A 23,503-nucleotide genomic window follows, 5' to 3' on the forward strand; every position below is an offset into this window, starting at 1 on the left:
CTCAACGGATCAACTAACCCATCCATAAATAAAACCAATAGCCTTCGTTCAGATACATCTGTTACTAACACTGCAAGTTTCTGAAACTCTGAAATGTATGTTTCCAATGATCCTCACTGTTTAAGCTGGGCTAATTCCTTGAAATGGAGTTCTGGATCTTTCTTATCAAAACGTTCAATCAGTCTCTCCATAAACTCCACATATGAGGTAATGTGTGCATGACCCATAGTGATCATACCATGATGCCACCATTCGTGTGCTAACCCATCCAGGTGAATTGCTGCATACTTAATAGCTTCTTCCTCAGACATAGGGTTCAATTGAAAGTATGTGTCAAGCTTTTGAACCCAAGCTCTTGCTGTAGACTCTCCCTACCTCAGGATCGGGCTTGGGATGTTCTTAAGTCCAGCCATCTGAGCTACTCGGTGGTTTGAGTGCCCCATCAGTTATACCTATATAACTGATGTCTATGGACAAACAAAAAGATCTCATGATTGGCACATATGCCTATATCTATCTTGGCCAAGGATTTCAATTTGGGTTCGTAAACCCAATCTCTAGCACTTGAGTTGACAACAGATTTCATTATCAGGACATGCATGAGCTATTATGTGTTTTCATTACATAGTTATTTATATCTGATTTCATTCTTGGTTCTTGCAGGTTATCTCCACCTCTTCACCATTCATGGCTTCTTTGCCGGTGAATCCTAGGTGCTTGAAAGATTATAACCATTCTCTTTAATTTACACCTCTTCACCCTTCATGGCTTCTTTGCCGATGAATTCCTCGGTGTTTGAGCATTCTGATGTATTGATACACCTCTTCACCATTTCATAGCTTCTTATTGGTGAATTCCTCGGTGATTATAATTCCATGATTATTTTGATCATTATGACATCATGTTTATGAAAAACTATTATCAGCACTATTTACAATTACAATTCGTTCCCAAAGATATTACCAGAATACAGAGGTAAAATTAATGATCTGAATAACTCAAGGGTTTGCAGTAAACTGTTGGCAAAGTAATTTGGATGCTTGTGCTTTTGGTTTATAACCCAATGAAGATAACTTGTGAGAATAGATTACACAATGGTTCCCTTTATAGTCCTACTGATGCATGCATGGTTTCACTTCTAAATAAAACAATGATCGATTTCTTTTACATACTTAGCATATCATAAAGCTGACTAGAGTCAATCCAGAATTTAGAGATGAAGATAATATTATATGGAATGCAGTATTTAAAACATGACCTTTATTCTTGGCCGAATACCAATTGGGAAGTGACTCCTCCCGTCCTTGGCCAGATCTCCTCTCGGCTATTATCACACCTACGGGTTTGAGATTTGGTTCACGGAATGCAGATTATTGGCAGAGTAATGCAAGACTAGAGTACTTGGTTATGCAAACGAAACAAAAGGTTTGGCAGGAAATAATTTCATATGGCTTGAAAGGAAGTCGTATCAGACATAGAGAAGGTGATGCATCTTGGTTCACGGCTTGCCTTAAAGGCTAGCCATGACTTTTCGGCTAGTATCGGTTATCCAAGAAATCCCATTGAATTCAAAACTTAATTCGATTTGAAAGGATGAGAAATAAGGAGGGAAAAGAAATAAGGAGTTGAAGAGTTGTAAATTTTATTTTATTATTATTATATGCTCTTATATATGTTCACATATGTATATTGATGAGATGACATCATTAGATTATATTATTATAATTTATTGGTGTCATTTCATTTATATATATGTGTGTTCGTAATTTAAGTGTTTATAATAATGATAAAATAAGAAAATTCAATAATAAATCTCTAAAGGTATGAATTATATTTAATTTAGATTATTTTATGTTTTTAATATATTGTTTTCCTAATAACTCATGCAGTCCCATAATGTAACTTGTGGTCAAGTCTTCGTATCCTTTTCAAGGGAGTCTTAGGTCATACCTACCGATCGTGATGACTGAACCAAATGACCATCCCATTCTGATGATCCCATTTAGCAATGTTTCCCCTCTCTTTAGTCTTCTCTTGCAATCACCCAAGCAAAACATTCTCGCCAACACATTAATTCAAAATATATTGATCATTAATTCAAATCAAATAATTGTTAATCATCTAATGGCAGTTATAGGTTATTGGTTATTTCATCAACTTTTATAATAACTAACTCATTTCACATGATCATGAAAGAAATAATTCATTATTAGTTGGTACAACGTAAATTAACTAACTCATTTCACATGATCAAGAAGAGAAATAATCTGTTAACAATGTATATAATTAACTAACTTGTTTCACATGATTAGGAAAAGAAATAATTCGTTAAACCAACAGTTATGATCAAATTAAAAATTAGGGCAAAATTTGGGATGTAACAAAGGTGCCTTGAAACATTTGCCCTACATAATTCCAAGGGGATGATACAACACCCCTTGGTCCACAAGTGGTAAGAACATGTTCATCTAACATGGGGTGGTCTACTTAGAAGAGAAATCTATATCTGCCCCCCTACTTTTATTTCCTTACAAACTTCTACATGATTTTTTTTTGATCAGTAACATTGATATATTTTATTAATAATAAGAGAAATTTACATGTAATAGAGAACTTTACATGATTGTTTGTAGGAGAATAAGCAATTTTAATAGACAAATAGAGAATCTAAATTGGTTAGCATTTCACATCATTTATTATACCAAATTCATAAGATATTGTAAGATATACATCTTCATCATGCATACTACAATACTTGCTATAACACAAAATGGTTGTATTTGATATGTAGATCACTTGTATCCAGTACTGATCTAATCCAAGTTCCTTGATTGATGCCCACTCTAAATGAATCCTTTGTCCTTTTATACCCTTATGTCTATGTGAAGAGAGACATCCTTTGGAAGATAATGTCCTTTAAGAATAGTCATGACTCCTCTTAATGCTGCCTACTAAAAACTAATCATTGCTTAGTAAACTCTTTTATTGCTGCATTTTTGTTTAGAATAATTGCTGCCCATTAGATATAATTATACTAATCACTTTTCTTGTATGGATCACTGGCCTTATGGATAGTAACAGGGATTGCTGCCCTTTTTACAATTGGTGTTTATGCCTCTTAATTGTATTGTGGCTCTTCATCATCCGTTGTTAAGGAATAAAGATCAATGATAGAGTATTGGTAATGCTGATATGAATTCAAATTTTAATGTATAGAACAGTTCTGTGACAGTTCTGATATTATCTTTTATTCTCAGATGACTGCAACAATACACACACACACACACACACACACACACGTATGTGTATATGTATATTTGTGTGTGTGTGTGTGTGTATACACACACACACACGAATGATATGTTACAGTTTATATTGATAGTACTAGAGTAAGTATATCTTTCAATGTAATTGCAGATCAAACATTGCCATTTTGATGGATGTCTTATCTGCATTGAGTATGGCACATATATATTAATGTGAACGGTCATGCCCACATAGGGGCATGACTCTACGTGGCATAAGCCACATAGGGTCATGGCTCTACATGGTCATGACCATTTGCTATTATTAGTTAGCACTAGTCACAAGTGCCCAAACTGCTTAAGTAGCCCAATCCATAGTATTTCATATGTTTGGCAATCATATGATGCAGAGCCCGAGCGGGTATAATATATATTAGCACTAACATGAAGTGTGATCTGCTATAAGAAGATATAGTAAACCAATTTGTAAATCAGATCATTCACAATGATATATATATATATATATATATATATATATATATATATATATATATATATATATATATATATATATGTAAGTAGCACAAATTAAAGATTCTAAGACTTGTTTATTATACCATGTCCCTGCCTAACACATCCTCCACTGTTCTTAAAAGAGAATAAATAAATTAAAATATACATTGACCAACAGAAAATTGTCTTATTTATAAGAGATCACAATTTTCTAAGTCCTTAGCTGGCAGCCACAAGGATTCAATCCATAAACTGAGTTTATCGTGCAGCAGCCTATAATGTCCTCACAGAAAAGAAAGCAACAATTTGCAGAAGAGCCACGTGCATTAGAATTATAGCTTTAATCTTTTTGTGATTCATTATGTGCTTCAATCTGACTGAAGCTATAATTCTAACACACGTGGCTCTTCTGCAAATTGTTGCTTTCTTTTCTGTGAGGACATTATATGTCACTGCACAATAAACTCAGTTTATGGATTGAATCCTTGTGACTGCCAGCTAAGGACTTGGAAGATTGTGATCTCTTATAAATAAGACAATTCTCTGTTGGTCAATGTATATTTTAATTTATTGATTCTCTTTTAAGAACAGCGGAGGATTTGTTAGGCAGGGACATGGCATAATAAACAAGTCTTAGAATGTTTAATCATTATCATAAATTTCAAAAAAGAAATTCAGAGAAAAGATGGCACAAATGGCTCTTGTATATAACTCACTTAATAATGAATTACCGTTTCATATACTTGTCTTCCGGGGGTCCATGATGTCTCTTAACCTCCTTTCCATTCAGTATTCTATAAAAGCCTTATCCTTCTATAGAGATTGTCGCATCTTTGCATACTTTCTATGTCCAATGAGGAGTAATTTTGTCATGTAGTTTGCCACTTTTCAACATGATTATTAATTGAAGCTATGCAAATCATGCACGGTAAAATATGCTTACTATTGGAAGAAAATTTATGATGAACATGATTGTTTTCAGAAGTAAATTGAAGTAGGTTTATCAGAAAAAATCACTTTAGTTTGCAAATTCATCATACAATATTCATCAATTTTTAAAAGTGAATCACTCTTGTCATCTTGATCATCAAGATGTCTGCATTTGTTGTATGTAGAATCTCAAGTTTAGTATCTTTATAGCACTGTTTAGAAGACATGTTTTCTGTTTGACAACTCTTATGAAGTTGCATCTAATTTTTTGGATGTTATGAGGGCGCATTTTGATTGTCTTGTTCTTTCTCTGACTTATAATGCTTCCATTGTCATACATTATGATTCATATTAGTTTAGATCTCATACATCTATTGATAGCCATTTAAACATGCTTATTGTCCAGACCTGTATAGTACTTGATCCAGTTAATCCATTGTAGTCATAATTTTGCATTGGCTCAAAGACACATGAGCAGCTTTTAAAACCATTTGTCCTGATTCCTTTACTCAATCTTTCATTTAAGTGGGCATTGATAGCTCAGTGTTTCCTTCTTTAAAGGAAGATGCATTGTTAATTGCAGAGGGGTCTCCCATTGCACTTGCCATGCTAAATTCTGCATTAACATTCACATTCTTCTATGTGGAGGAACACATGAACCTTATCTTGTAAGGGCTTTAGGTTATTATTCCATATTTCCTCTCCTTGCGAGGGTTTTTGTTTCTCTATGAGTTGTCTCCTCTTTCTTGTACGCATTGTACATGAGTACCAAACATGGCTACACATTAGCTACGACCAGTTCATTTTCCATTTTTCTTATGTTGCACTTATGGGAGGTGTTGGTGTTACTGTTATACTTTAAATAGGATAGTTATTTTCATCTAGTTAGCTGATAATGACATGCACTCGCCTTGACTTGAGGTACTTGTGCCACCATTGCATCATCAATCCTTGACTATTGGTGGCTTGATGCCACCTTTGTCAAGTCTTGGTCACCTTTGCTTTAGTTGGATTGAGTTAATTGATCCACCAATTCGTGATTATACACATGATCTTTGGACATGTCATCTCCTTGAGTCATGCATGTAGGAGGCCTATTCATATATACTTCATCCATCTATTTGATGGTTGATTCTTATTATTATTTTCCTCTATTTTGCAATAGCATTCTTATTTGCAAATTATGACCTTTGTTGTCGTGTTATTTTTCCATTGCGAATTTCTAGATTCACCTAGATTTAGGCTTGTTTGATTGTATTGCCCTGGATCTTACATTCAAATCAGAAAATCAAGTTCTAATCTAACATTCATGGAAAATAAAATGAAAAGCTAGGGAAAGGTAGGAGAAGAAAGGAATAAGCTTGGGTATGAATGTTTTAGGTTAGACTTATGAACTCTTTGCTAAGCAAAACTATCTACAAGTCAACCAGCCTAGCATAACCTTTCTTTTAAATAATGCCAACTTCAGTATCTAATAGGTTTAAAGAGGATGTAATTGGATGGACTACCTTGAACTGTTTGCAAATCACAGTCAAATTTCTATTCTAACTGAAGTCAGGCTCACAAGATATAACTATGCAAACATGCCACACTTTACAGTTTATTGGACCCCTACAAATCTTAACACTAATAAAACATATCCACACAAAGATTCATATTGAAGAACTATTAAAGGAAAATTTCTATTCTATTCTATTCTCTTGCAAATATTAGAATATTGTAATGTTTCTTTTATGGTCATCTTAGTTATTTAGTTTATACAATAATTTCTATTTTCGTCTTTACTTCACGATTGTTTCTTTTAGAAATATCGTCTTTGTAAATCTATATAAGGAGTTTTCATCTCCTTTGTTTAATACACCTACAATGACATAGATTAACCATAACATGGTATCACAGCGGATTGATGAGATTTCATAAAATTTGATGAATTGTTTGAGAAAATTTTGAGCCTCTTTTGATCTAGAATTCTTTTCACAATTTGTTTTTTTAATTTTTTGAAACCAAAATCGTTGGAGGTATTTTATGAAAATTTTGTAGTTCGCTTTCGAAAATGGTTTTTGAAAATCGTGAGCTTGGTTGAGGGTTTTGATTGCACAATCTCTTGGTTTGGGCAAAATTCTTTGATTTTCAAAGGTTGCATGTATTTGCATGCCCTTATATGTCCTGTTTTACCATGCAAAGTCTCATATTTTGCTGCATGAAGGTTTCTCTAATGGGTTTTCATAAATTTTTCCTACAAAATTTTTGATGGATTTTCATAATTTTTTCCCTTAAAACAATTCTAGTTCATTAATTCACAAAGTTGCATGGGATTCTTTTGTGGGTGTATAATTTTCTCTTGAAAAAGCATTTGGTGGTTTTGTAATTTTTTCCTAAAAAAATATCTATTGGGTTTTATCTTTTATCCTCAAAAAATGGAGTTTTGTATTGTATTATTCGTGTCTCAAATTTTTTTTGGTTTTGATTGATTTGTTACCTCAAAAGTGATGCCAAATTTTGATCAATTCTTCACCGCAAAAGTTGTGTTGGGTTTTCATTGATTTTTTCCTAAAAAATCATGGCTTTTTCCAATTTGTTTTGGGGCATCATGCTCATCTGCAATGTTTCGAGGGTTTGTCAATTTTCCCTCAAAATCTTGCTATCTATTCTCAGTGTTTGTCTCTCTCTCTAGGGAAGAGCAACTTCGTTATATTTTTGTGATGATTTGGTCAAATGTTTTGCTGATTCTGAGAGGGTAGTGGCAGATTCATCTCAGTGGAAGGCTCTTGTCTCTTTTTGCAAATCATTCTAAAGAAGGGGGTTGTTGGCATGTAATCAGTAATGAAGGTATGGATGTTTTTATTTATGGCAACACTATCAGATGGTAAGGTCACATAGACTTGTATTCAGTTTTGGTTTTTGTTCAATGTGAAAATTGCCTAAGTACAATCCAAGAAAACTGTCAGCAGATGTTTTTGATTAGCGAGCTTAGCAAGTTAAATATTATTGGCCACAATTTCGGATAATGATATAATGGGGTTTGTATATGATATCTGTAAAGACCCTCGCCAAAAAGCCTCTAAAACTTACCAATGCTGAAGTATGGGATTTTGTCAAACACTTGGCATGCAATCTGAACTGTGCTGCTGAAGAATATGTACTATGAAATTTCGTCAAACAGTTGGCAAACAAACAACTATACTGCTGGAAAGTAAGGACTGAATATGGACAAAGTGTTGAGCAACAAATCCACTCAACTTACTAATGCAAATTAGTACCGATATATTCACTCAACAAAGATATAGATTCTTTTACAATAGGTTTGCAACTTCTAGACCAAACAATTTGGCACACAAAATTCTACTTTTCGAATCACTTACCAGCTGGGTACAATTTCAACAACTTAATCTAGAAATCTTCATGACATATGGACAGCACATGAAATCTTAATGCCAATAACATGTACAGCTGTGACTGATTATTTCAAACCCTCATAGCAATTTTAACACATGCATGTATAGGCAATTACAACTGAGATTAGAGGAACCTAGAACTTGCAAATGCTCCCTCTCAAACTTGGCTGAAGACAATGATGAAACTGGGACCAGCTGGGAGTGCCCAAGTCTGTCCATACCTTGCTGCAAGTACAGGTCGTACTGTACTGCCTGGTGCGTTCTTGCTAGCAACTATTTTCTAAATTTTGATTCAAACTCCAAACTGTAAGTGGTCTGCTCTATCAACCCTTGGATGGACAATCTGAAGCATGAACCCTGTCTGTGAAAACTGGGTGTGTCTGCTGGGCCATATAGGTCAACAAGGGCTCTGCACGTTTTGATTTTTACCTCCACTGAAAGGTGACAAATTTCATCCAAACTGTGTTGCCCAAAATCCCTAAATACCTGCAACTGGGTTGCAGGGTTTTTTATAAATTTATTTGCTGACGAAAATGCCAGAAAAATTGTGACACAGCACCTGTGGTTTTATTAAATTTTTCCTCCCCTGCAAAAGTGACGAAACTGCCCTAAATTGGAGCACCCAGACTTCAGGAATACAGCCAGCTAACCCTTGTTAAGTTTTGATCTGCTATGGATTAATTTCGAAATAAATACTGCTCCCAGGTTCTGTGATTTTTTTTTCTTTTTGCTTGATGACTCTGCAAGTGCCGAATCTTATGTAGACTTGGTCGCCAATGCCAAAGGAGTGGATTGGTATCAATTGCATGAATTTTTAGGTCAGTTCTAATGGACTTTTGATCTCATAATATGCCTCCTGTAAATACTAACGAAAATGCCAGTAATGGAGGTCGCAGTACTTGGCAAATCCTTCGAATAACTCTAGATCAAATACCTTCAATTTGTCACTGAACTCTTGCAATTTGAATGCCTGAAATGTTGGCCCTTGGCCACAAATTATCAGCTTGAGATAGCTGGATACTATCTCCAAAATGCAACCCTTCAGAGGATCTTTCACCCCCTCAGTTATGCGATCTACTGGGATGTATCGTTCCCAAAGACCAATTGAAAATTTGCAGACCTAGATGGTGCCACAAATGCTCATAGAGAAAAGGTAGTAGAATCATCAAATCAGGTATGTCCAAATGAGAGGCCAAACCCTCTATTTATTCACTTTCCTAAGAAGTTACTAAGAACTTCTAGAAGCATCCTTATATAATCCCATTATAATGCACTTTGTTTATAAATAATTTTATAAAATAAAAAGTGCAATCTCAACTTAAAATTATAACATGTAGGCCGCGTATAAAAAGTAATGATAGAATAATGTCTCCAAGAGCATAATAAGCCATCCAATCCTCAAATAAATGCCAGAATGACTCTCTCATCACAACCACCAGTCTACGAGAGTACATGATAGACTGATCCGGCATGCAAAACGATGTCAACCAAAATGGGGACATTACAATATCAATATGTTCACCGAAGTTACTATGTTAGCTAGCATATCTTTTGACTGATAAATGTGAAGGCAGGTTTATATCGCAAAGTACAGGTTAAGAGACAGAGATCAGACAATTTGGCCTAAGGAATTGAATTACCTTGTCAATTTAATTACTTGGCAATGTAGGGATGACATCCTATATTAACCCTCAGATAGCAAGTTTTGATAATTTTGATAATTTGTTTTGGAGAAGTGTTACACATTTCATCATCAAGGCTGGCTCGACAATATAATTGGAAGGGTATATAAGAAGGACAATTTGATCATATGACGTATAAAAATGTGATGCGCTTGTTATGCAAGGTTTATATATGATGCTATGATGATGTTTTGATGGTTAGATGCAGATTGTTGTTGTATGGGCAAAATTAGATGCGAGTTATACAAAGGACTAATCAGATACCAGTACAATCATTTGGGTATTGCATCTATAACTTTTTGTATGGATCTAATATCTTTGTAGAGCAATGAGCTCCAGTAATACAACTCCTAATGCAGTTGAGACCTTAACAAGGTCTAGTCCTCTCACAAGGACTAATGTACTAAATGTATGTAATGACTCCTAACAGGGTAAAATCTCCTAACAGAGAACTTTTAGATTAGTGCATTTGTGGGTACCATCCACATCGGGGTTTTCCCTTGAACAGGGTTTCTTCAAAATCAAATCATGGTGATATGAGTTTCTTATTGTTGTGTGCTTTACATTTCAGTTTATTCATTTTGTCGATGCATATGGTTAAGATTGGAAATATGCAATTGGTGTAAAAGTGCTGCAATACTATCTCCCCCCCCTCCCATTGTTTGTTTCTAATAGGGGCACCCTTATCTGTTCTTTTTTAGACAGATATTTGCTTCTTTGTCATTAACATTTTGTAGATCCAAGGAGGATCTCAACAACAACAAAATGTTTTGTAGAATTTGTGACCAAAAGACAGTAGTTAGACAATGAACATTAAGGGAGGGTATTAGAATATTGTAATGTTTCTTTAATGGTCATCTTAGTTAGTCCTTAGTTTATTAAGTAGTCTTTATTTTCCCTCTTTAGTTCACCATTTTTTCTTTTAGAAACATTGTCTTTGTAAATCTATACAAGAAGCTTTTATTGCCTTTGTCTAATACAACAACATCGATTTAACATAACAAGAAATTCTCCAATACTTGACATCCTTTGATTTCCTTTTTGGACTATTTGTTGCGTCTACCTCCTAATAGTTGACATGAAACTGGGTAGAATATTGTTAAAGATTTTGGTGCCAAAAATACATTGGTAATCTTTTAAATAGATTTATACATGGATCCTTGTATCTTCATTATATCTCCAGATAATCTTTGGCTTTCGCCTGATTCTGATGGAGTGCACTCTTACACAAATCAATCTCCAACTCAGACAACACCACCTTATGCTGCAATCTGACTCAAGAATATTGAAAGTTGCATCAACTGTACCTTTCAGCTCTAGGAGCTCTGTGTTGTATGACGGTTACCTTGTCTTTCTCCAATCCGTAGCAACTGGCTCTGCAAATTGCCAAATTATAAGCTCCTCTTTTATGCTGATCTTCACTGAAAGAACCAAAATTTAAAGGATTTAGTCATTTTGGTATCTGTTTAATAAGAGCATAAAGCACACTAGTAATATTGAATATGAGGCTACAGAGATAATATTTTACATAATTAGTCTTTAGATTAAAATTTCTGATTATTTATTAGTATTTTGATTTGTCATGTGCATTCAACTAGGAGCCTTACTTGAAGCTATGAAAGATGTTAATCTGGTAATCTCACAGGGTTGAACTCGTCTGTAATTATTTTAAATGTTTATCCTTCTGACTTTTCTCCTTTTGCTAAAGGTAACTAGGATTAGGGTATCCCATATCGCTCGAAAAATGTTGGCTGAATTCCCAGTTGGTGTTTACTAGGGAGTATGGGGAAGTAAAAATATTACATCATATCAAATATCAAATTTAAGCATATCTTTTTCTGCCTAACTAAAATGCTTTTCTTCAACTCCAAGTATATTCCAACTGCAAGAAAGTCAGCAAATATAAAATCTAGTTGCTTTCACTACTTATTTAGCATACTCTTTCTTAGTCATTCTCCTTTTCTTAAATCAAAACTGAAAATGCACCTCTAAGAAGATAGAAAGACAAATTTCTATTAGAAGAAACCTTTCCTTTTGATCCCAAGCTTTACAATGTTCTTTGGATTTATTGAGTAGATATAGCAGGGGTTAATTTTAGGCGTCATTTGATATATCATTTAGTTTTTCTCTTCTTCCTGTATATTGTTGTAAGAATTTACATGGGGTTAGAGTTTTTGTTTTCTTGAATATTCAAGGTCTGTTACCATTTTGTTGTCAATCCAGGTACAGCCTGACTCCGTAGCAACTTATTTCAAGCTCTTATATTACACTACTGTGTAGGACATTCTCTAATATTTGGTTAAAGGATTTCTCGCAGGGTATAATTGGCTTTGTTGATGGATCAGGGCCTTTCGATAGTTCAGGCATCAGCTCTTCAGCTGCTGTAAGTATTAATTGGCATTTATTTGGATAACTGAAAGTGAAAATGAAGCTTACAATATTTTAAGTCAGAAAAGCATAGCATGCCTTTCAGCATTTGATTAGTAGATTGGCCCTGAAAGAGAGATTGGACAAAGAGCTATTAAACACATCCCATACTCCTCAAAACTGAAGGTTAACTTCTTTCCTTTATATTCACAAACCAATTTTACAAATAATGCACTTGCTTACATTCCCACCTGATGATACAGATTATCTTGTAGCAGAAAACACCAATTTTCATTAACATCTTACCAAAGAACTTGAAGGCCTTGTACTCTTAAAAAGGTCCAATACAATACGGACAATGTTTATGCCATGTGGTGAAATTCTATGTTAATCTCTATCAATGCTACAAAAGCAACATATAGCCTTTTGGAGGTGATATTTAAAGAGGAATTGCAATTATTCCATATTAGACCCATATTGTTTTAAGAATGCTGGTGGTGAGTTTGTCTATTATAATTTATAACTTATAGACAAATAGAAATGAACATCTACATTCCATGGAATTTATAGGCTAGGGACAGTAGGGGACATCAATTAAAACAAATAAGAAAGGAATTCATTATGTACATTATAGACAATGTTTCTGGGTTTGGCTATGTAATCTCAAATATTCATTGGGTTCAATTAGAGTCTCAATATCTGGTTCCGATGGCCCTGGGTTTTCATATGTTTTGGTTTGGGCACCATGGGTCCCTTATGGGCTCATCTTTAACAAATAACATTTGAACACTGCCTTCATCTGAGCTGCACCTTGCATTTTCTGTTGTCTACTTTGTGGTGGGATTAAGGAACTGCCTACATGTGTGAACTTTCAGTATCCACACAACTAACTTAAAAGACATTTTCTGCTTCTTGTTGCCGTTGCCTCCTCTTTGCTTTTACACCTCTATATATTCTTCCTTTCCACACAAGAGTTTTTATAGACTCATTTTTTCACTACTCAGTTCACCAAAGGTAAAAACTGCCTTTAGGAAGCTCTTTAATCACTATGACATGTTGACGAAGTCATAGAGCTATATCCTCCTACCCTTCTAGCTATTTTTGTATTTGCATGCTTTAAAATAAACACATATAAGGAAGAAAATATTAACCTGACTCTAGGACACCATTATTTGTTGAATGAAAGGACAACATATAAATAATAATAAAAATAAACAATTTAGAAAAAGATAGCTCTAGTAGAGATTGAAAATAAAATTGAAAAATTAACAAAATAAACTTATGTTGAGTGGAGATTTTCCTTGTTGCAAGACCCTTCCTCTTCCTGGCAGTCATATAGCACTTCATATTATTAGGAATAGAAAGAACAAGATGTTTTGGCACAAATTAAACTGGCAGCCTAGAGCAATGTGTAGCAGTGGAGTTTTGGGCGAGGGAGGAATGGAAGGTAGGAGATTTTGTTTTCTTTTTTTGTTTGTCTTTTTAAGTGCAGCAAGGTAGTTACTTTCAAGGTTAGTTTAGATTTCTTAAGTTCTACTTTTTTATTTAGAAAAACAAATGGGCATGGGGCTGGATTTTAGAACCTAGACAATACAATGTAGCACCTGTACTTGGTAACACATTCTAAAACTAACTTAATGCATCATGTCATCCTTTTCTGTCTATGTTAAAGTTACTCTTGAAATAAGAAACAAAGTATTTGAAGACATTAGTTGGGATATGACATGAATGACACACTAAGGCAGGAGATTTTGTTTCCTTTGTTTTTTGTGTTTTTAAGTGCAGCAAGGTAACTACTTTCAAGGTTAGTTTAGGTTTCTTAAGTTCTTTTTTATTTAGAAAAACAAATGGGCACGGAGCTGGATATTAGAACCTAAACAATACCTGAGACAGGACCTGTACTTGGTAACGCATTCTAAAACCAAATTAATGCATCATGTCATCTTTTTTTTGTCTATGTTAAAGTTACTCTTGAAATAAAAAACAAAGTATTTGAAGACATTAGTTGGGACATGATATGAATGACATGGCAATAGGAGAAGATACGATGTTTGTTTAACAAACATAATTGGTTTACGTTCCACTAATCTACTAGAGGTCAGACATATTAGTTAGTAGCCATAAAACACCTAATATACCAAACAGTCATACCACTTTAAACTATTCAACTTATCAAAATATATCATAAACCAACATTGAAGTCTCACTTTGCAACAGGCATATAAATCAATAACACTCATCCAAAATGCAAAAAAGGACATTTAATTATGAAGGAAACATAACTTCATGCATCACAGGACTAACCATGCATCACAAGACTTCTAATAGCATCTCGAGCAACACAGATTCCCATCAAATAGTCAATTGCTCACTCGTACGAAGAACAAGGGCAAACTATAACTGCCTGCATTGCGCTTGACCTCTTTGGTAGAATCATAATACTATCTACAAACATGGCATAGATGTTTACACAAAAAAGCTCCAAACAGATACTACTAGGTGGACAATGCAATGTTGCCATGCCCCCTTCCACTACTTAAGCCCAAGATGGACACTTAAGCCTATTCCTCACACCGACAGGCCTAAGTCTCTAGCAAAGAGTGTATTGGGTGTAGCGAGTGTTTAATTGCCTCTCACCGTGCCTTATGGGTGGGCCATCCTTTTCACGTGGCATTTTGCATCCATGTCACACATTGGCAATTAGTCTTTCACCTCTGTTCGCAGTCAGTAGTAACGTCCAGTGAGTGCATGCATGTAGAAGCCTTGGTAACGCATTCTCTTACTGGGGGCAAGAGGAAGAGCAGCCTTTAGAGGATGTGGGGCGGGGGGAGAAGGGTAGAATGGTGAATTCAGAAGAAGTGACGAATTTGCTTGAGGACGACAGTCCTCTCTATTGCATCTTGGATGACACCCCAACGATGGTCTTTCTGAGGAAGTTGCAACTAGACCTTACCATCCCATATATCTGTTAACGTTTGTCTGTACCAGAGGAGGATATACATGCTAGATGTAGCCCCAACCCCTGATGCATGTTTGACATTGCATTCTAGCTCTCAGAAGAGTATTTTCGCACCACCATTGGGTCTTTAGGCTGGAGAAGAAAGAAGTAATCAAAAGTAAGTGAATGAAGTTTTTGTTAGACATAATTCACAGCATCACAGGGTGATTGTATGCAAGTATAAGTAGGACTGGAATGGTGGTAGAGGAGATGACCACTCTAGGTGTTTTCTTGATCGGGTTCACTGGCTACAGGCTGCTAAAGGAGTCCCAATTGAGAATCACAGGCACTCATATCTCTTCTCCAAACGAGATTCTCCTACCAATGATTTCAAGTGCTTTCCAAGACACCGTATGTTCAGATTTTGTTATGTTTTGATGCATATCATTTGGGATTGATGTTAGTAAGCTATTTTGAGTTCAGTTTGGTATGTAAGTTTTGATTACATGTTTAGAGTTGATATTAACAACTATTGCTTGGTTTGGAAATCAAAGGCGCCTCAATTCTTGCACAATAAAATTTTTGGTAATACTTGTTGTATACAAGTTGAGTCACAATTCAGAAAGAGTTTCCCAGGACAGGATATTACAGTGGTATTAGAGCAGCAATCTTGCTGCCTTGATGATTTTCTTCTTAAATGCGTGAGTACAACAGAGAAGTGCTTGGAATTTGGAATCCTCTACCAATTCCTGAAGGCAAGATACTTTCAGAGATCATTGGAGTACACTCCATGGCTGAAAGGGTTCCAAATGCAAGAGAGGAGGCAGACATTGAAGAAAGAGACACCCTAATGGCTCTAAAAGGGACAAAATCAGGTTCACTGTTCAGCAGCAACTCACACAAGCCATACAACAGATGAATATTGGGCCTAGAAGATCCCAAAGTCATCACAGTATGGGTGGGAGTATAGTTGGATCACCATGTGACAGAGAGACATTCACTCGAACTACAGACATGCCTTTATTGCCGTATTTTGCAAAACAACATGATGAGATCGTCAATGCAAGAGTTGTAGGAGACATATCTGAAGATGTCTTGGCTATACATGGTGAATGGGACTTGTTTCTAGACAATGTTAAGGTGGTTTTAGGCTTCGTCCAATATATGAATCAGCAAAGGGAGATGATGAGAGCTAGAAAGGATAGGAAGCCAAGGACTCCTAATAGAGATTTAAAACATGCTATGAACAAGCTATCATTACCAGTATTTGATAGTAGCGGGAAAACTACAACCAGGACCTGGATACAAAAGTTGGACACTTTTCTCACACTTAAACCCATGTCTGAAACCGATGCAATCAAGTTCGCTACCATGCATTTAGAGGGATCAGCTTATGACTGGTGGCACCATGGGTTGGTAACCCAAGATCACAACATGATTAGTTCTTATGAAGAGTTAGCAATAAACTGATTGGCAGATTTGATAGGAGGGACAGAGGTTTACTATAGGGAATTAGCTCAGCTCAAGCACAGTGGATCCTTGGATACTTACATTGATGAATTTCAAAGGATATCTGTCATGATCCCATACATGACTGAAAACAGAAAGGTAATGCTGTTCGTGGAGGGATTGAGTGAAAGTTTCAAGGGATTCGTCAAGGTATTGAAACTGAGTACTTTACAGGATGCAATCAAGATGGCACTTGATTTGGATAACTCATCTTCAACGGTTTAGCATCCCAAAAAACCCTTCAATGGATCCAAAACCAATCTGAAATCATCAAATCAGAATAAGGACGACCCACCTAAAACTGATTTTGAGTCAAGAAACGAGCTAAGAAGAAGAAATTTATGTTTTACATGTAGGGAACCTTGGTCACTGGATCATATAGATGTAGAGGGAAAGGCAAGTTTCACTATATTGAAGTGCTTTCAGCTGAACAAAATGATGGTGACAAATTTGATGATAGCGAGGAGGATGATGTTCATGAGCAGCCCCAGTCAGGAAAGGTAGATAAATAGGTTCTAGATCAGCCACCTACAGTTGCTACCCTCTCTAGAGAACTTATAGGTAGTCTTATTTGTCTTAAGGGAGTAGTCAAGGGGCAACAAATGGTTTGCTTGGTGGATACATGGGCTACATTTAACTTCATCAACACTTCCATAGCAGAAAAGAGAAAGTTATAGGTGATTACAATTCCACACTTTGATGTCAAGGTTGGTGGGGGTAGTCTCTTCTTAAGTGCTCGGGAATGGTTTCACAACTTGAAGTTAAGTTGGGGAGCTATAATCTCATATTAAAATTTTATGTGATTGAGTTAGGTGGAATGGATACCATTTTGGGTTCTCAGTGGCTCCAAACTCTTGGTAGGTACATCGTACACCATCGATCATGATCAAAGACATATTGAGTTTATGAAAGGTGAGCAACAAGTCATCCTTAGAGCTATGACTAATAGGGATCCCATTATTGTTTAAGCTCATAAGATGGAATCTGTTTTGAGACACAAGGACACTGAGTGGGCAGCACATTGTTTTATCTCCACCAAGTCTGATTCAAACTTGGGACAACAACATCACATTGATATTCAAGCTGTGTTAGATAAACACAAGGGAGTTTTTTGTGACATTCCTCCTCCTATACCTCCTGATCGGGAATTTGAGCATGTGATAGAGTTGGAGGAAGGAGCTACACCAGTTATTATGACTCCATATTGTCGTCCAAGGCACTGTAAGGAGGAGATAGAGCAGACTATTTTGGGGTTACTTTACATAGGACACGTAAGGCCAAGCTTGAGTCCATTTTCATCATCGATGTTGTTGGTCCAGAAAAAAGGATGGGAATTTGCATATGTGTATAGACTACAGGGCCTTGAACAAGAGAACTATTAAGAATAGGTATCCTATACCCCGTATTGATGAGCTACATGGAGTTGTTTACTTCTAGAAGATTGATCTCTGTTTTGGTTACCATTATAATAAGGTTCGTGAGGAGGATGTGCATAAGATGACACTCAAGTGTCATTATGGCCACTATGAGTTTTTGGTGATGCCTTTTTGGACTTATGAATTCTGATTTTTAGCAAGACATGGGAGGAACACTTGTAGCATTTGGGTGAGGTTCTAGGGATTATGGAGCAACATTCATTATTTGCTAAAGAATCCAAATGTGAATTTGGGTTGATAGAGATCTTGTATTTGGGGCACGTGATTGGGGCTAATGAAGTCAAGGTTCATTAGGAAAAGATTTAGGCTATCCTAGATTGGCCACCATTGAAGAATGTGTCGGACTTGAGAGGATTCCTTGGGTTGTGCTCTTAGTACAGGAGGTTCGTTAAGGGATTCTCACAGCTTGCAATACCCCTTACCGATCTTACGAAGACATGGGCTTTTAGACAGTCTTTCAATTTGGAAGTGATATTTGATAATGTCAAGAGGGTAATGAGCACATGTCCAGTGCTAGCGCTTTCTGATTTCACTAGAGCATTCATCTTGGAGTGTGATGCTTCAAGTGAAGGGATTGGGGTTGTATTCATGTAGGATAGACATCCTATTGCCTATGAGAGCAGGAAGCCGAAAGATCACAAGATGTTGTATTCCACCTATGATAAGGAGATGCTAGCTATCATGTATGCTCTAGCTAATTTAGACAATACTTGGTACTTGGATGCCTTGTTGTGAGAAGGAATTAGAATAGCCTACTTTTTTTCTTAACACAAAAGGAGCTGAATGAGAGGCAACAAAAGTGTATCAGTAGGATCCAGGCTTATGACTTTAACATTGAGTACATAAAAGGCAAGAACAATGTAGTTGTAGATGCCTTATCTAGGAGACCAGCCAATGTCACTTGTTGTTCTATGTCAGATAAATCAGCTGATTGGAAATGTCAACTATTAGTTGAGTACTCCAAAAATACCTTTTCTTGCGAGGTTATGGACGAGCAAATTCAAGATGATAGGTACAAGGTGATAGATTACATCAATTATTCCAAAAATAGGATTTACTTGGTTCTTGAATTCCGATTGAAAGAGCAGATTATGCATGTAGTTCATGGCAACCCTACAATAGGTCACCCTGGGTATTTTAAGACCTATAAGAAGATACAGGAGAGGTTCACTTGGAAGGGTTTGAAGGACGATGTTCTTCGTCATGTTAGGGAGTGCTTACCTTGCCAACAGAACAAATCCGAGCACGTGCACCCCACTGGTTTATTGCAGCCCTTGCCGATTCTAGAGCACAAGTAGGAAAATATATCCATGGACTTTATCATAGGCCTTCCGAGGGTTCAAGGTAAAGACATTATTTTTGTGGTGGTAGACAGACTGACCAAGTATGCACATTTCTTTGTAGTTGTTGCCGACAAGACAGCTTCGCAGGTAGCAACGTTATTCTTCATAGAGGTCTTTAGGTTGCATGGTCTTCCTAAAACCATGATCAATGATAGGGACAACAAGTTTCTTAGCAGCTTTTGGCAGGAGATATTCAAGTTGGCGAGAACTCAATTGACACCCAACACTAGTTACCAGCCCCAGACAGATGGCCAAACAGAGGTAGTGAATAAATGGATTGAGGGGTACCTTTGCAACTTTGTCTCTGGGCAGCGGTGAGCATGGATTAGATGGTTGTATCTGGGAGAGTACTGTTACAATTCAACCTTTCATATGTCTATTGGCATGCCCCCTTTCAGAGCTCTCTATAGATACGAGTCCCTCTCCTTTGTGGACTTAGCTTTGATAGATGGTTGGACACCCTTGGCCAAAGATTGGCTGTAGGAGCAGCATGATATCCTATCTTCTCTTAAAGAAAATATATAGTGGGCTCAAAATCAACAAAAGATTTATGCTGACTGACATTGTACTGAGAGGGTTTTTGAGTTTGGGGAGATGGTATTTCTATGACTTCAACCTTACAGGTAGAATTTGTTAAAAAAAGGTGGATCCGAGAAACTCAATCCTAAGTTTTATGGACCCTAAAAGGTGACAAGGAAGGTTTTGGGGAAGCTGCATATGAATTGGAGTTGTCGTCTAACAGTTGGATTTACAATATCTTTCATGTTTCTTGCTTAAAAAGGGCATTGGGGCAACACATCACAACATCACCAATGTTTCCGCCGCTCAATGAAGAGGGCTAGTTGGAAAATGGTTCCTTTAGAAGTGCTTGACACCAGAGAACAACAATTGGGGAGCAGAATTATTAGAGAGTGTCTGGTTAGATGGGCCAACTTGCCAATTTAGGATGCTACATGGGAGGGCAATCAGATTCTCTAGCAGCCCACTCTTCGATTGCTTAGGGACAAGCAATCCCAGGAAAGGAGGACTGTTATGTCCCCTTCTGCTACTTAAGCTCGAGCTGGACACTTAAGCCTATTTCTCACCCGTATCAGCCTAAGTCTTTGCCAAGGGGTGTATTAGTTGTAGCAAGCTATATTAATTTTGATTTCCACCGAATGTTTAATTGCCTCTCATCATGCCTTAGGGGTGGACCATCCTTTTTGTGTGGCGTTTTGCATCCATGTCACACACTGGCATCCACTTCTTTCACCTCTATCCACAGTCAGTAGTAATGCCCGACGAGCGCGTGCATGTAGAAGCCTTGGTAACACATTCTCTTACTGGGGGCGAGAGGAAGAAGAACCTTTAGAGGGTGCAGGGGGGAGAAGGGTAGAATGGTGAATTGAGAAGAATTGAGGAATTTGCTTGAGGATGATAATCTTCTTTGTTGCGTCCTGGACAAAACACCAATGATGGTCTTTCTAAGGGAGTTGCAACTGGACCTTACCGTCCCATATATCTATTAACATTTGTCTATACCAAAGGAGGATATACACACTGGACGTAGCCCCAACCCCTGATGCATGTTTGACACTGCATTCTAGCTCTCAGAAGAGTATTTTCGCACCATCATTGGGTCGTTAGGCTGGAGAAGAAAGAAGTAATCAAAAGTAAGTGACTGAAGTTTTTGTTAGACATAATTCGCAGCATCACAAGGCGATCGTATGCAAGTATAAGTAGGACTGGAACGATGGTAGAGGAGGTGACCACTCCAGATGGTTTGTTTGATCAGGCTCATTGGCTACAGGCGGCTGAAGGAGACCCAATTCAGAATCGTAGGCACTCATATCTCTTCTCCAAACGACATTCTCCTACCAATGATTTCAAGTGCTTTCTAGGAAACTATATGTTTAGATTGTGCTATGTTTTGATGCATATCATTTGGGACTGATGTTAGTAAGCTATTTTGAGTTCAGTTTGGTACATAGGTTTTAATTACATGTTTAGAGTTGATATTAGTAACTATTGTTTGGTTTTGAAATCAAAGGCACCTCATTTTTTGCACAATAAAACTTTTGGTAACACTTGTTGTATACAAGTTGAGTTACAATTCAGAAAGAATTTCCCAGGACAGGATATTACAAATGTCTGAACATCATATTTATAGTAGATGGACCCTTTATCCTCTTTTCCATTATGGCATAATGTGATGCAGCATATATGTAGTGAGAAAAGTTTCTCTAGCCACAGCTATCTTAGGGGAATATGACCTAGGTCCTTAATACACAAGGCATAGTATGTAGTACGGTGATTTGTCATTCACTTACAGGATTGTCTAGAGACTACTGGGCTTTTTGGGTAGGACCACAACAATAATAATAAACTGCCTAAAAGCTATGTAACAGGCATCTGCACCCACCATGGATTGAGCCTGCCTTCAGCCCCTTTTGGTAAACTTAATGTAGACCATAAAGATTGATTCTCAATCATCAGCCAATTATGAACTTCCAGCTAGAACCCAGATATGGATGATCACACATGTGCCTAGTAGGACTACTGAACTGCCATAATACCCTTGCTATACAGACTGCTTATCAGACTATAGCCCACAGGAGCATCGAAGATAGCATAACAGCCGGGTGAGGGGGAGAAGGGCTCATCATACAACCACAAGTGCTTACATCAAATGGGGTTTGGCTATGAATTTAGCCACCCAAGATCAAAGTGCAGCAGATTGAAATATCAATATGAAAGAATGATGCAATTCTATTCAAGAATGCATGTGCAAAAGGGATGCTCAACAATGAGCTTCAAGTAGTAGATATAGGATACATCACCAAGATATGTGAATGTAAAGTGTGACATAAAGGAATTAAAGTTGGATGTATACACAACATCTTGAGCAAACTAGGAAGTACAAGTCATGTTAGATCTATCCAGGTAGAGACCTAACTAAGAAAGCTTATCCTGTCGTAGGTACAATTCTGCAATAAAATAACCAAGATAAATGCAAGAAATGAAATATGCACCAACAAATCCATTGCGACCTCCTTTGCCGCACAATAAGCATTGTTTAGATGTGTAGGAAAGGAAAAAGTGATGAATGAGTCTTGGGAATGTGTAGCCATGTTAGGTATCCATGCACAAAATGGTCCCCTTAAAAGGCTTAAATAGAAGAGGAGACAACTCATAGCACAAAGCTTTAGGTTTATCTCCCAAAAAAAGTGAGATAAAAGTCTGGTTGAGGAAAGGCTCCTTTGTAAAATAGAGAAGAAGAGAGACCATGTAAATCCCTCTCAATATGAAGTTTTTGATGCCAATGATAGATCCTCAACAGTGAATGTTGAAGAAGTGAGAAGAAACAAAATCCTATGTGTACCTATTAACATAGATTAGGGGCCTTGGATGTATCATTGGGTGGATAGATGAATCTTGCTGTGGGTTCACTACCTTATACTTGGTAGTATTTTGAGGAGTTCTGTGGCTAAATATATGTTCGTTTTTTATTTGTAATGTTTTTGTATGTTTTAGTACTAAAGGAGTACTGCAATCGTATACCTGGAATCTCATGAGTATTTTATATGAGTTGAGCGCATTTAATATAGAATGAGTTAAAATTGCAAATGCTTATATTAATTGCAATTATACCATATTAGGATCTTGAACAGCACAATTTATGTCGTTGGTAATAATTGTCACATGTATCGGTTTAGGTAATCAATAGTTTATGTTTAGTAAGTACTGTTATATTTTAAAGCCTTTATTTATGAATTTTTTTCTTGTAGTTAAACAGGAGCTTTGTGTTGAAAGTAAAGGTCTATGTAAAAACATAATATCGGCTAAAAAGTTTTTTTATAAGTAAACGAATTTGTTAGAGAGAGCAGTTGGGCCATTGATTTTACATCCTTTGTCAATTTAAGGGCTCTTTCATCCTGTTTCTTTATCTCCATAAAGAAAAAATAAAGAATATAACCCAATAGTTGTTTTGTATTAATCATTTCATGTTTCCGAGAAGGAAGCAATGTATCTCCTAAATCATTCTAATATATATTATCATATTTGGCAGGTGGGGGTTGCTTATCTTCTGGCATTTGAGAGCGCAAATGATTTGAATATTTCTCCATCGGAAAATATTCAGCTGGATAGGTAAATAATTCAAAATA

The 23,503-nt window shown here is 36.5% G+C and overlaps 1 protein-coding gene across 2 annotated transcripts in view; it reads left to right on the forward strand.

Moving 5' to 3' along the window:
• The window catches only part of GALAK (galacturonic acid kinase), a 235,927-nt gene that overhangs the window by 104,615 nt on the left and 107,809 nt on the right, over positions 1-23,503 (forward strand). The window contains exons 6-7 of one of the 2 annotated variants that reach the window (XM_089813521.1): positions 12,071-12,148; positions 23,407-23,486. In XM_089813521.1, coding sequence (XP_089669647.1) covers positions 12,071-12,148; positions 23,407-23,486 — 158 coding nt within the window. The remainder of the gene's footprint in view (positions 1-12,070; positions 12,149-23,406; positions 23,487-23,503) is intronic. The other variant, XM_089813520.1, reaches the window with a different exon arrangement.

Source organism: Cupressus sempervirens, chromosome 2 (assembly GCF_028749045.1).
Source record: "Cupressus sempervirens isolate cs-2001-9-10 chromosome 2, ASM2874904v1, whole genome shotgun sequence".
NCBI lineage: Eukaryota > Viridiplantae > Streptophyta > Pinopsida > Cupressales > Cupressaceae > Cupressus > Cupressus sempervirens.